The 13,030-nt window shown below is 50.2% G+C and overlaps 1 protein-coding gene across 2 annotated transcripts in view; it reads right to left on the reverse strand.

Moving 5' to 3' along the window:
- LOC136103466 (sodium- and chloride-dependent betaine transporter-like) overlaps positions 1-9,905 on the reverse strand; it is a 42,778-nt gene extending 32,873 nt beyond the window's left edge. For both annotated transcript variants that reach the window (XM_071817405.1, XM_065841617.2), the window contains exons 1-2: positions 9,767-9,905; positions 210-406 (exon numbers count right to left, since the gene is read on the reverse strand). In XM_071817405.1, coding sequence (XP_071673506.1) covers positions 210-402 — 193 coding nt within the window. In that variant the 5' untranslated portion in view covers positions 403-406; positions 9,767-9,905. The remainder of the gene's footprint in view (positions 1-209; positions 407-9,766) is intronic.
- Positions 9,906-13,030: the final 3,125 nt, after the last annotated feature.

A 13,030-nucleotide genomic window follows, 5' to 3' on the forward strand; every position in this document is an offset into this window, starting at 1 on the left:
GCTGCTTTGAGAAACAGTACCCGCTGGGGAGGCAGATTCGCGCCCCACTGCTATTCTTCCTAGTTTTGGGAAGTCAGGGGCTGAGTTGCTGGAGGAGAAAATAGGGAGTATATGTGGGAGCACCTGAGGTGTAGGAGAAATGGATCCAGGCATGTGTGTATCTCTCATGCCTACAGATGTAGGACAACTTATGCATGCTATGAACTTACCACCACCGTTCTTGTAGCAGAGATATGGGAACCTCCACACGTTACCCAGACCAATGATCTCCCCAGCCACAGATAGCAAAAACTCCATTTTGCTCCTCCACTGGCCTCTCTCTTCCATCTCCTCCTCTTTTATCTCTTTGGGAGCTGCCATGCCCCCATTGGACTCTCCTTCCTTAGCCGCAGCTCTAGTCATGGCTCTGTGGGACAGAGGAGAAAGAGAGCAATGGGACAGAGGGATCTGCTGTGGGACATGCTGGTGGGAAGAGTGGGGAGGAACACAGTCACCACAAGAGATGTGTTCCTAGTATCACCATGAGGTTCCCCTCTTCCCCTGGGAAATGGCTTATTTAGCATCAACACGAAGCATTTTCCCCAAGTCATGTCTGTGGGGCAGAAAGGCTGTGCTGAAGGGGCAGAGGTAAGATCACTGGTCAGGTGAGATGGGCCCACCTGCATCACCACTTAACTCACCCCTGACTTCACCTTTCCCACACCACAATCCACTTCATCCTTCCCAGACTACCAGCCTTGGTGTAACTTCATCTGCCCCTCTGCACCCTGCCTAGATGCTCTGCATCTCCTTTGTTTCTGGAAACATGGCCAGGACTTCAGAAACAGCAGTGCAGAGGAAGAGACAAGGAGCTGGAGCAAGACACAGGAGCAGGAGGAGTTTTCCTTCCCTGTGTGCTTTATACAGCAACTGTCTCCTTCTGGAGTGGTTTCAGAGGGCAGGATGGAAATGTTATGGACTAATAGTCTGAACAAGAACAGACGACCGACCATCTTACTTCTAGGCATTGCCAGGAGTGCTGTCTGGGACCCCCTGGACACCGTGTTACACTGCCGTACAACCTGCCACCCAAGGAAAGCACACGTGCTGATTTGGCCTTGGATCCCTTGAATAGCAAACAGGCATGAGTACCAAACCTCCACCTCCGTGCACAATCCTGCAAAGAATACAGAGCAAGGAAATGAAGCCCTTCAGATGAGCAAAAGGACCTCATACTTGTGAGGTACTTCAAGTCTGAGCAAGAGACTACTGAGATTAGACAAGCTCTGTTATCGCAATGAAAATGTTAGTTGGAAAAAGCCCAGCCATGAAAATGCAGAGCGAAGTCACTGTTGGAGGAGGCACATTAAATGTGACTGAGCCTGTAGGTTGGTATGAGGAAGACATTCTCTGGTCTGTACTACATCCTGAATTATGTTTAGCATCATCTTAATTAAGCAAAGTCAGTGGCTTCTTGTTACAAGATACAATTTTCTATCATACACGAAGTCCTTTAATTGACTAGTAAATTTGAATCTAGCCAAAATTCGCACAGACCAGACTGAATTGTCTTGTTGACAACATTCTTGTATTGTTTACAGGCATTTGATTATGAAAAGAAAGTAAAGTGTGAAGTGAGAAACCTCCCTTTGGCTTAGCTAAAAATCATTATCCTCAAAAGATACTCCAATGAGTTAGCTGAGGTAGGGATGCACATGAGTCCAGCCAGAAAGCACAGACCTAACACGAGCAGAGTGGCTGATGAACTATGCTGGAGAAGTCCTAACTGTAGCTACATCTCACTGGTGGCATTACTAAGCAGAAGTTGGCCTTTGAAGAGGTGATTGGTATCAGCAAGGGATACACATTCGCATGGTGGGATTAGTAAACTATACTGGAAATGAGCCTGTCCAAAGCAGCAGCTTCTCTGCAAAAGGCTTCCATTCCGACCAGCTGCAAGTGCTAAGAAATCAGGGCTTTGTCCGTTCCCATTAATTTACAGATTTGGTTTGCTGCTGGTTTGAGAGGTTTCTATCATTCCCTCCTTGCCTCCAGAGGGGACATCTCCATCTCCAGGGAGCAACAGGGGCAGCAGTTTGCATCATCCACACTACTTAACTCTTTCTCTGCCCCTGGAGCTGCTCTAGAACACATCAGCTTGCATCATCCACACTACTTAACTCTTCCTCTGCCTCTGGAGCTGCTCTGGACCACATCAGCTTGCTCTCTCCCAGGCGAAGTCCAAGGATGGCTCTGGAGGTGGTTCAGTCCGGTGATCTCTCCCAGTCAGCAGAATGAGCAAGACCTCACCACTCTTGATGCCCTCTACCTGATAGGACCACCAAATTTATCCATCAACTTTTTGCACCAGGATGGTGCACTAGGAGCAGGATGACAAACCATTCCCTCCCTCCTTGTGCCTAGTCCCTCTCCAGTCATGTCTGTCTGGGCTAGCATCAGGGTACGAGACATCTCATGGGGAGTAGGGACTACCAGGGAGTCTGAGAAATAAGAGGAAATTAGGAGTCTGGGAATAAGAGGAAATATGGTTCTACTATCAAACTGGGCCCAGTAGCCTGGAAGCACCGTGACTCTTGTTTTGATGTGGTTTTCAATGAGACAAGGGGGAAGCAGGAGCAGGAACTGGTTTGCCATGCTTGCACTTACTCCATACAAGATGTCATCGTTACCATTGTGTCTCATTTGATTCTGTCAGTTGCTCAATGCAAATGAAATTATTTCCTAAATGCTAACCTTCTGGATATATCAGGCCCCAAGGCAAAGAAAGATGACTGAATATGAAAAAACAACTTTACTGAATGTTCATAGCAAAGCAAGCAGTTTTTTGGCACAAGGCATGTTTCCTCCCTCTATCATTCAAGTGAAGAAAGGAAACCAGATCTCCCAGTGTAATACACCAATTACTCTCTAAATTCCCAAGGCAACAACACGCTTTGTTCACCCATCTGCCTTTGTGCTGAAGGGCTCATCCTATTCCCTTTGAAATCAGCAGTGGATTTCCACTGACTCTGAATGCAGAATGGCTGAATCCCATGCAAAGCATTAACACTGCCTCTAGTAACAGGGGCTGCAGCAAGACCAGGGAAGCATAAACTGCAGAGAAGAGCGGTCAGGGGTCAGCAAAAAACATCCTCCAGGCTATATAGCTGCCTCTTCAAAAACATCGGAGAAAGATTCTGGTCCCCTATGAAATGTGAGAGGGTTTTTTAGATTTATTTCCAATAAGCGCTTACACATGGGCAGTACTGCTGTGGGCACAAGCAGTTTCAGTGTCAAATGCAGATGCACCAGGGCACTAAGGAAATAACCTCCCACTTTTCCCCAGCCTTGCCAGGAAGCACCTATTTACTGGTATGGCTTGTGTTGCCTCAGATCCACTGATTACTACAGCACCTGTCAATCTACACTTGAGTGTGAAGCTGAATCAGTCTTCTAACAGGCTCAAAAAAACCTCTGGTGCAACCTAGAAATCACAGCAGGCACCCTAAGTGCTGGCTGGTGCAGAGCTGGCAGCTTTGCAGCTCACCAACAGCTCATCAGCACAGAGGTCCTCCCAGTCCAAACTTCGCCCCTTTCACTTAATTTGCCCGCTGTATTGGATCAGGAGGTCCTCCCGCCAGTCTTTTCTCAGTTTCCAAAGTCCAGGCAAGCCCCTTTCCCCACTGCCTGCCTGCGGCAAGGCCTGCCAGCTGGCTAATCAGTTCATTCAGATGCTGCAGCACAGCCTCCTCATCTCTGAGAGGAGCAGAGCTTCGCGCACTGTCAAATGCAAGAGAAAAAAATAACACATACTTAATGAAACGTGTTTGATCTGCCACAGTCCTTGGCACATTCCAATTTGCTGCAGTCCAGGGCACATTATCAAGTACAATGACACTTAAGTCTGGGCTTATTGAGGATGTCACAAGAAGGAGACAGGAGAGGACTTAGCTAATTCTTTGCTTTTAGTCCCTTGACGCAAGGCGGATCCAAGCACCAACCTATTCCTACTAACATTTGTGTTTTACCTGTTTTTGTGTCAGACCTGTTTTACATGGGGCCAGGGTAAGGCCACAATCCTGGAGTCAGCTCCTCTCACCTGACCCCAGGAAGGGAACACCCTCAGCACCAGCCTACAGCCTCAGCCCTCTCACCAAATCCACCTCGGGCGTACCTGGATCGGGGCTTTGACTTTGCAGCTGTTCTCTGACTCTCTGACAGGCCAACATAAAGGACAGAAGCCGGGACACTGCAATGGGGAACATGGCTGGGACAAACACATCAGCAGGGGAGATGCAGTTCTTGGTGCCTCATTTTCCTGTTTTTGAAAGGGGGAACGCACCCTGGTTATGGAATCAAACCTTTTTGGCTGGGAAGAGCTGGTATATTAAACCAGTTCTCAAAGTTTCGGCCCTTTTGTGATATGAGCTTCAGCTTCTCCCTTCCCAGACAAAACGACACATGGCATTACACATCCCTGCTCCTTCCCTCTCTGCTTTGCCTGCTGTTTCTCTGAGAAAGCCTATTCACACAACTCCTGGCTCTTTTCCTGAATGTCTAATCCTACTGTGCCCCTGCCCTATACATTCTCAGGCCAGATGGGAACTCAAATACCTTCTTGTTTCCAGCTAGGAACAATTTGGCTCTCCCACAGCAGCCGCAGCCACCCGCTGTGTTACATCCTTCCCAACAGGCAGAAACTATTTCTTCTCCGTTTGGATGCCGCTCTCCTTAATCCATGAGTTTGGAGAGAAGACTTTGCCCCTTGTTGCCTGCCTGGACTTTTTCTGCTGTTCCTTCACTGAAGTGTGGAGAAAAATCCTCTGACTCCTTCATTCTCAGCCACTTCTTTTATCTCTGCTGTAAAGTTCTTCCCACTGCTAAGATGCCACCTGACACAATCCACAGTCTGCCCCTTCTCCTGGACCCACTCAGGCACCATCTTCCCTTCTCAGCTCCCTGAGACCTTGCCAGTCTCTTTCAGAGGTTCTCTGCTGTATTTCCAGGCCTCAGGGCTTTGAGGAGTTGCATTTTTCCAGGGCTGAAGTACCCTTTGCAGAGATGACTCCCAGCCTGTCATCTTCCCATGAAGAATAGGGTAGCTTCCCCTGTGCCAGGTGCAACAGGCAGCTCTGTATGAAATCTTTGGCTTGGTACTGGGCTCGCTGCATGAAAGCAGTCACATTTTTCCCCACAAAATTTATTGGTGAGAAAAATCAGAATACACCTGAACTCCCCCAGGCACTGGAAAGAGAGCAGGCTGCATACAGGCAGCCATAAACACAGACCACACCAACAAGTTCCCTTCTTCAATGTCTGAATGAGGTAGCACAGCCTCCCCTCAGTCACAAATTTGGGGCTGTGTTTGCCCACACCTACCACCATGAGATCCTTCAAGTATGGCCACAAAAGGCAAGGATAAGCCCAGGACACCTCTGAAGTGCTGTGAAGACTCACCAGTTGGGTCCGATGTGCTGAATGCGTGATGCCAAGGTACAGGACACCTCTGAAGTGCTGTGAAGACTCACCAGTTGGGTCCGATGTGCTGAATGCGTGATGCCAAGGTACAGGAGAACAGCATTATTTGCTTAATTTGGGTACAAACTGTGACTAAAGGAGGGAGGCAGAAATCAGAAAAATAGAACTGAAGTGTCCTTTGAAAGCAAAACATGGTGGTATCCTCAGCCCCTACCAGGGCAAAAAGGGCTTATTCAGTGCTGCTCAGGTGAGACAAGGAACAACAGAGAGACAAGAAAGAAGCCTCCTGGGGTTTTGGCACCAAAGGAAGAAGCTGTTAGAGATTCTCCTAAAGCTTCTCCTCCCACAAACTTATTGCCTGTTCCTGACTGCCATCACACAGTAGCTCCTACTGCTGGGCAGTCAACATCCTCTGTTTTATCTCTTCTCCTGTTTCGTCTTAAGGCAAATGAGAGAAGGACAATCTCAAAAGCAAAAAGTGAGAGGGAGCAAACACGAATGTCATTAAAGGAGACAATACTGCTAGTGAGAGGAATCACCATTTAAAGCACTTTTGGACACTCATAGGTGCTGCCTGCTTTGCAGGGGGCAGAGTCGGAGGTGATGCTGCAGACAGCTGCACCGCATTTATATTTCTTGGTTTCATTTTGAAACAAGCAGCAACCAAGGATGTAAACTGCAGTTTAAGGTTGGGAGGGAGGACTCAGAAAGCAAGCAGGTTGGGCTGTGTTACAAAAGAAGGAGCAGGAGGACACAGAAAATTATCTGGTCGCATGATATGAGCCAGCAATTGGTCAGCAGCTGAAATCCTGCGTTGCATTTTGATGGCAGGAGGCGGGGGTGGCTGTGGGAGCAGAGGCAGAAAATCAGGGCTCAGTGAGGAACTGCAGTGCCAAAGTAAAGCTTAAGGAACAAACCCAGTTAGATTAGTGTGTGGGTGCTGCTATTGGAATAAGTCATATCTGAAAGATGGACAGGAAAATATCAGCAGCAGAAGTCCTTTCCAGCGACCTATGAGCAGCTGCATGAGCGGGGACGGCTGCTTCAACCACAGCTGCTTCCAAACACAAATGCTGCTGGAGAACAGCTCACTCCAGCTGCAAAAAGGAGAAAGGCAAGGAAAGATGTAGCAAGAGAAAAACGAAATAACTCCAGGACAGCAGCTGAAATTAAAATGCCTCTCCTTTCAAGCTGTTGAAAGCTAGCTGGCTTCTTTACACCTTCTAAATAACTTCCAGGTTCTGGGGGCTGCAGGGTATTCTTAAAGCATCTGTTCAGCGAGGTTCATGGGGCACAGGAAGTTGGTAAAAAGATCAGATCCTGCTTACATTTTCTCCAACATGAAATAAAAGCAATGGTTCTGCAGTCTGTGAGTTTGCTGCTTACTGAGAGCAGCAAGAGTGAGATAGAAAGCAACTGTGAGTTTATTAATGACACAGACATCTGTGATACAAGCTGCAAGGAATATAGAGCATCATCCTTCAGAGCACATTCCCCCATCTCAGGAGGGGACCAAATGGCTGCTGCCAGGACAGGAGAGCCTCTCAAGTACCTAATGGTGGCTGGACTTTACTGAGGGCCCTTGCTAAAGGCAGTATAGGTTGTTGTTCTTGGTGCTAGTTCAGTCTCTGCTGGTATCTGTGGCTCAGCATCCCTGCTCTGGGCTACAGAGACACAGAGGTGGTTTCTTACTTCAGCCTGGAAAAAAAATCAAGCATAACTGATGAGGTCTGTAAATGGTGCGTATATATGCTCAGAAACCAGCCTCTGCCTTTGCATCAAACCAAATATGCTCAAGACCTTCACTCAGACCATAGCTTGGTTGCATCTGCTGCCACATCACAGGAGGCCCAGTAGCATGCAACCATGGCAGGTTCCATCTTTCTTGCAGAACACCACAGTGACAAGTCTCCTACAGACACAGAGACAGCCTGGTCCCAGCCTGGCCCTACTGGACCCCTGGCAGCCACCTGCCTGGTGGCCAGAGGTGTCTGGCTGAAGCCCCACAGGCTGGCTCAGAAGAAGTTCTTGTGCACAGACAAAGTGTGGGGACAGCATGGCTCCCCTCACTGGCTGGAGGAGTGGAGCAGGTGAACAGCACAGCGGGTGAAAGCCACATTGCTCCAGCACCTGCCCTGCAAACAGCTGCAGCAGGGGCACTACGGGCAGCAACCTGTGGTGCAGCCTGGAGGTGGCCCACAGGGACAGGACAGAGTCCGCAGGAGGGGACACAGTGGCTGCAGGGCCACCACCCCACCAGGGCAGCAAATTCCTGAAGCCAGGCATGCCACCAGGCAGTCTCAGGCACATCAGGTGAAGGGAGGGAGGTCGTCAGCCCACAGTGCTGCTGACCCAGGTCAGCCTAAGGAAGGAGAATGAGGAGTTGAGGAAGAGTGGGCAGCAAAGCAACTACCCTCCTTTTGAGTCTGTACCAAAGCATTGCTGGTTTGGCTGGGTGGGGCTGTCAAGTGCATCTGCCACAAGCTGCATGTGGGCCCACATAAAAATCTTAACCCCCGCACAGCCTAAAATATCAGCCTTGCAGTCACTCCCCTGAGGATGCTGCTTTGGAGCAGAAGAGCAGAGGAGCTGGCACCACTGGGAGCCAGCATCTCCAAATGTCTCAAATTCGGAGGCAGAAGAGCAGCACAGGAGATTTGGCGTCATGCTGTTCTAGGCACTTCTAGCTAAATGCCCCCAGGCAGGCACGCCCTGTGTAACCTCCCAAAAGCACAGCCTAGGGACACCCACTGTCAGAGCGATAAGAGATGGGGAGCACAAGAGAAAAGTACTCAAGCAACACTCTTCTGAACGGCAGGTGAGGCTGTGGCATGACATGTTACCTTATGCCTCCCAGCGCAGAGGAAGAGGGGAGCCATCAGCTTCTCTGGCAGAGCAGAGTGCCTTGGCACAGATGGGTGTGCAGCCACCACAGAGCAGCAGGGCCATGCCACTGCAGGCTCCCTGCCGCTATCATCCCCGCAGCCCACACCCAGCTCCCTTTTTGGCCCAGCACAGGGACCCCAAACCCCACATCCCACTCAGGAGCTGGCTCAGGATCAACCTGTCTGGCCCTGGGGGAGGCTCAGCCACCTCCAGCTGGTGCACAGGACAAGGCACACTGGGACAGGTAGAGGCAGGTGTGGACGATGACTCCAACCCCTTCCTGTAACTGTAACCCCTTCCTGGCAGTACCAGCTGCAATGCACACACAGTCTTCTTTACCTGGCATAAAAGGGACTGTGTCCTACCTGCACCCTCTGAAAGGAGAGGTATCTGCTCTCCAACTTGGGGTACCAAAACTTTCCTAGAGCCCTGCCTGGGTGCAGGGACAGGTAGAGATATGGTGCAGGACCCATTAACCTGCCCTCTGAAAGGACCACATCTGCAGCTGTCAATCCAGCAAAGCTGAGATGTTGCAGAACTGCAAAGGTCAGGTCCAAGGTTCAGCCTCTCATATCAGCGGCTGTCAAAGAGGAAAAACTGTGGCAATAGCATTTCCAATGGCATTAGATGAAAGCCCTGATTAGCAGTGGTTACTTTTAAAGCACTATTGATTTAAGGAGACATGGATCAGGTGTTATGAAATCCCTGTGTGTTCTGCCTGGATTTGTTCACAAATATGCCTGCAAATCCCCAGAGTTTAGCACATGCAAAAACTGTGCTGTCTCCTTCCTCACCACTACATGGGAACAAACTTGATGAAGCCCCTGAGGCAAGAAAAACAAGAACCACACTCCCGGCCAGCACCTCTGCAGGGCAGCATGGGAGGAGAGGGAGTCACTGCCTCATGTTTGCAGGAGCCAAAATGCCTACAGCCTACCTCACTCTTAGCACCTTTCCTCCTGTACCTATTATCACCTAGGCGTTGCTCTACTTCATTCCTGTCCCTGTCTGGCCCCCTCTCACCTCTCTTCTCAAACTTTCTGCTGTCTGAGTCTTTTTCTTTCTCTCTCTCTGCTGCCGCAACCTTCAGTACCAATTGCCTATCCTTCAGCCATCCCTTTGCTCTGCAGCTTCCTGGCAGGCCTCCAGCAACATCGCTGCCTGTCCCTTCCTACAGGAATCATTGCAAGAAAAATCTTCCCTGGGTTGATCCAAACTGATCATTTGCTCCCCATCCTCCAGCTCTTTTTTTTCCCCTGACATTGGGAAGCTTTTCCCCTAGCAGAATTGCTGGCCCACTCCCCACAGTAGGGCAGGCAGTTGGCACATGGTAGCTGGCGGAGGGAGGACGGGAGACACCAGCACTCCCGGCATGACAAGCACATCCAGACAGATCTTCTCAACAAGCAAACAGCCAGCTCACCTGAACCCAGCGCTGGTCTCACCCAGGCAACCCTGTCCCGTCCTGTCCTGTCCCGTCCCACCAGAGTCCAGGCAGTGAATCCACTAAGTGCCAAAGAGATACAGTAATTGTTAAGGCAAAGACTCCTTTCTCTCCTCCTCCTGTCCCTCCCCTTCCACCAGCCCTCCCCACCAAATTATCATCCAGCTCTCATGTGGGTGGTGGGATAGTAGGAAAGGAGGTGTGGTGGGGCGGGAGAACTTTCTCCCCAGCTCCCTTACAACATACACCTCTCCAAGACCTTGAACTGTGGCCCTGACAGGAAAACGAGAAAAGAAAGCGGCTATGGTCAAGCAAGGTAAAGGCTCAAAGTTTGCAAGGATCAACCAGAGCAGTCAGTGGAGCAACTCCAGGTCCTCTTGACCTCAGCAGGAGGGAGGTATCCCCTTGCAGACCCCGTAGCGTGTCCCAGGCTGGCTGCCACATGTCCCTGCTGCTCTGGGCTCCAGCACTTTAATGCGATAGTGGCGTCCCTTAAAATCATTCTGCAGCTGTACAGAACAAACCATCTCCAGGAGCCACTACACTAAACCTGCTTCAGCAGCCAAGCTCAAGGCTCACCAACACCACCAGGCAGATGAAGCAAAAGGCAGAGAGTGGGTGGAAGGGGGACGTTTGTCCCAGGATCACACAAACCCCTCCATGTCTGTGCAAACATGCTGCAAGTTCAAACACAACTCATAGGAGAGAGCTCTGTCAGTGGGATGAGATACTGCCGGAGTCTTTATTTTTATAGTGTTTGTGTGCTTGCTAGAACTGAGCAATCCCTCTGTGCCTTTCCTTTGGCAGCTTGCTTTGTATCCATCTCAGCCCTGATGCACTTTTCAAGATAATTCAGCTTAGATTTTTTTTTTAATGTTATGTTGAATTCTATTACTGTTTTGTCTTTTGCTTTGTCTCTTAATGTGCCTGCTAAATTCCTATTGACCTTTTCATTTATCCATGTGGTGAAATCACAGTAGCACGCGGGCTGGAAGCTAGGACACATCCAACATGCGCTCTGATCTGCCCACCTGTGTCAGGGCTCACCAGATGAGCATCCCCTGACCCCCTTAGTGGGAAACCTGGGAGCTGACAAAAGCCCTCACCACCGCAGAAGGCATAGAAGTAGGTTTACTTGCCTGCAGGCTGTGTAGAGGGTCTTTTGTAATGTCATCTCAAAAAAATCCCTCCACGGGTGCCAGCAGCCGGTGAATTGGATCGCATTAGAGGGTGCCAGATTGCCCTGGGGATAAGCAATGCTGGAGATGTGCATAAAGGGAATCACCCTCATGCCTGGCAGGATCCTCAGGGCAAACCACAGAAGGCAGGAGGGGAAAATGTCTCCTTCTGCTTTGGGGGTGTTCATTTACTACCTCAGCTAACACTGGGGGCAGCCAGTCTGTGCCCACACTGCTGGGCAGTGCAAAGAGGAGTCAGGACAGATTGGGGCAGCTGCTAGGGGATGTCCACAGGGATGGGGAGCTCTGAGTCGACCAGCCCCATCCCAGGGTCCCAACAGGGCCACGAGGGCAGAGGGATGGGGTGGCAGCTGGATCAGGCAATGCCTCTTCGTAGGTAGTCAAATACAATGTGCAGTACCCTGTTTCTAGAATTAAACTTTGCAAGCGTGTTACTTTTCAAAGCCCTGGCTTTCACCTACCATTTGGGTTGGTTGAGTGGATTGGTCCTACACCCAAAGAGATTCAGGCTGATTCTTCCCTTGCACAGGCTGGGGTCAATGTCAGAAGGACTGGGCTCCATCTTCTGCCTTTTGGGGCCGTATCTGAAGTCTTGGAAGACCGTGAGGAGATCACATACTGCCTCTGTCCCTACTGATGAAGGACAGTGCCACTGCCTGTCCTTCCATAGAGGACTGGTGTGACCCAGCACAGCTCGGGAAAAGGTGCAATAGAGGTTATCCAGACATGAAAGGGGGATTTAGAGATAAGCCTAGGTAAGCAGAGCTGACCTAAAAACTTGATTTATCCACACTGAAGTGTTTCGCAGGAACGTCACAGTTTTTTTGCAAAGCTGTAGATGGGAAATGACCTGTGACATTAAGGTAAAACAAGAAAAAAGTCAATCTAAATGAAAAATTTATCCAGCAATGTGTGAAAATCGTTCTCCAGCAGGAAAAGAAGGCTGCTGTTTCTGCTTTCCAGCCCAGAAGGTACCAGAAGTAACACTCAGGCTTCAGAGTTTCCCACCAGGCAAAAGTCACTGTGGGTTTAAATCCTGCTACACGCACAGGGCACATTTATCACATTGCAGCAGCCTCCACATGAAAGAATACACTAGTGCCCTGGCCCAGACCAAAAACCAGAAATCGCCTTCTGACCAGCTCAGCTGTGGGGGTATAGACTCATCCCCAGTCCTAGGAGAAGGCAAAGGAAGGGGTGACACACTCCCTGACCACTGATTGCCACAATTGCTGGCAGAGACAGCCTTTGGGCAGGTACCCTGGGCTGCGTAGCTGCACAGGTAGGACAGGGCTGCTAAAGGACACTGCAATCTGACTGAGGGCCTCCCTGCATCACAGGTTCCTCCTGTGCCACTGCCAAGGGCAGAGGTAGCTTCACACAGGGGCTAGCAGAGGGATTACACAGGTAAACACAAATTCACAGCAAGCCCAAGGAGAAGAGCCACAGCCAAGGCTGACACAGGGGTCAGGCGCCATCAGGAATCATAGAATAGTTTGGGTTAGAAAGGACCTTCCAATGTCATCCAGTCCAACCCCCGGCCATGAGCAGCGACATCTTCAACCAGATCAGGTTGCTCAGAGTCCCGCCCAGCCCGGCCTTGAATGTCTCCAGGGATGGGGCATCTACCACCTCTCTGGGCAACCTGGGCCAGGGTTTCACCACCCTCATTGTAAAATATTTCTTCCTCATGTCCAGCCTGAATCTCCCCTCCTTTTGTTTAAAACCATCAGCCCTTGTCCTATTGTAACAGGCCCTGCTAAAAAGTCTGTTGCCATCGTTCTTGTAGGCCCCTGTTAAGTACTGAAAGGCCGCAATAAGGTCTCCCTGGAGCCTTCTCTTCTCCAAGCTGAACAACCCCAACTCTCAGCCTGTCCTCACAGCAGAGCTGTTCCAGCCCTCTGATCATTTTTCTGGTTGTATGAGCCTGAAGAGAGTCTGGTAGGGGGATAAATGGCAACCCCAGGAAGGGCCTACCATGTGCAGCTTGACACCGACAGAGCCCAGCCCTCTGGAGCCCTCCTCCCCATGGTGCGTGCCAAGG

This window comes from Patagioenas fasciata, chromosome 1, assembly GCF_037038585.1.
Source record: "Patagioenas fasciata isolate bPatFas1 chromosome 1, bPatFas1.hap1, whole genome shotgun sequence".
Lineage (NCBI taxonomy): Eukaryota > Metazoa > Chordata > Aves > Columbiformes > Columbidae > Patagioenas > Patagioenas fasciata.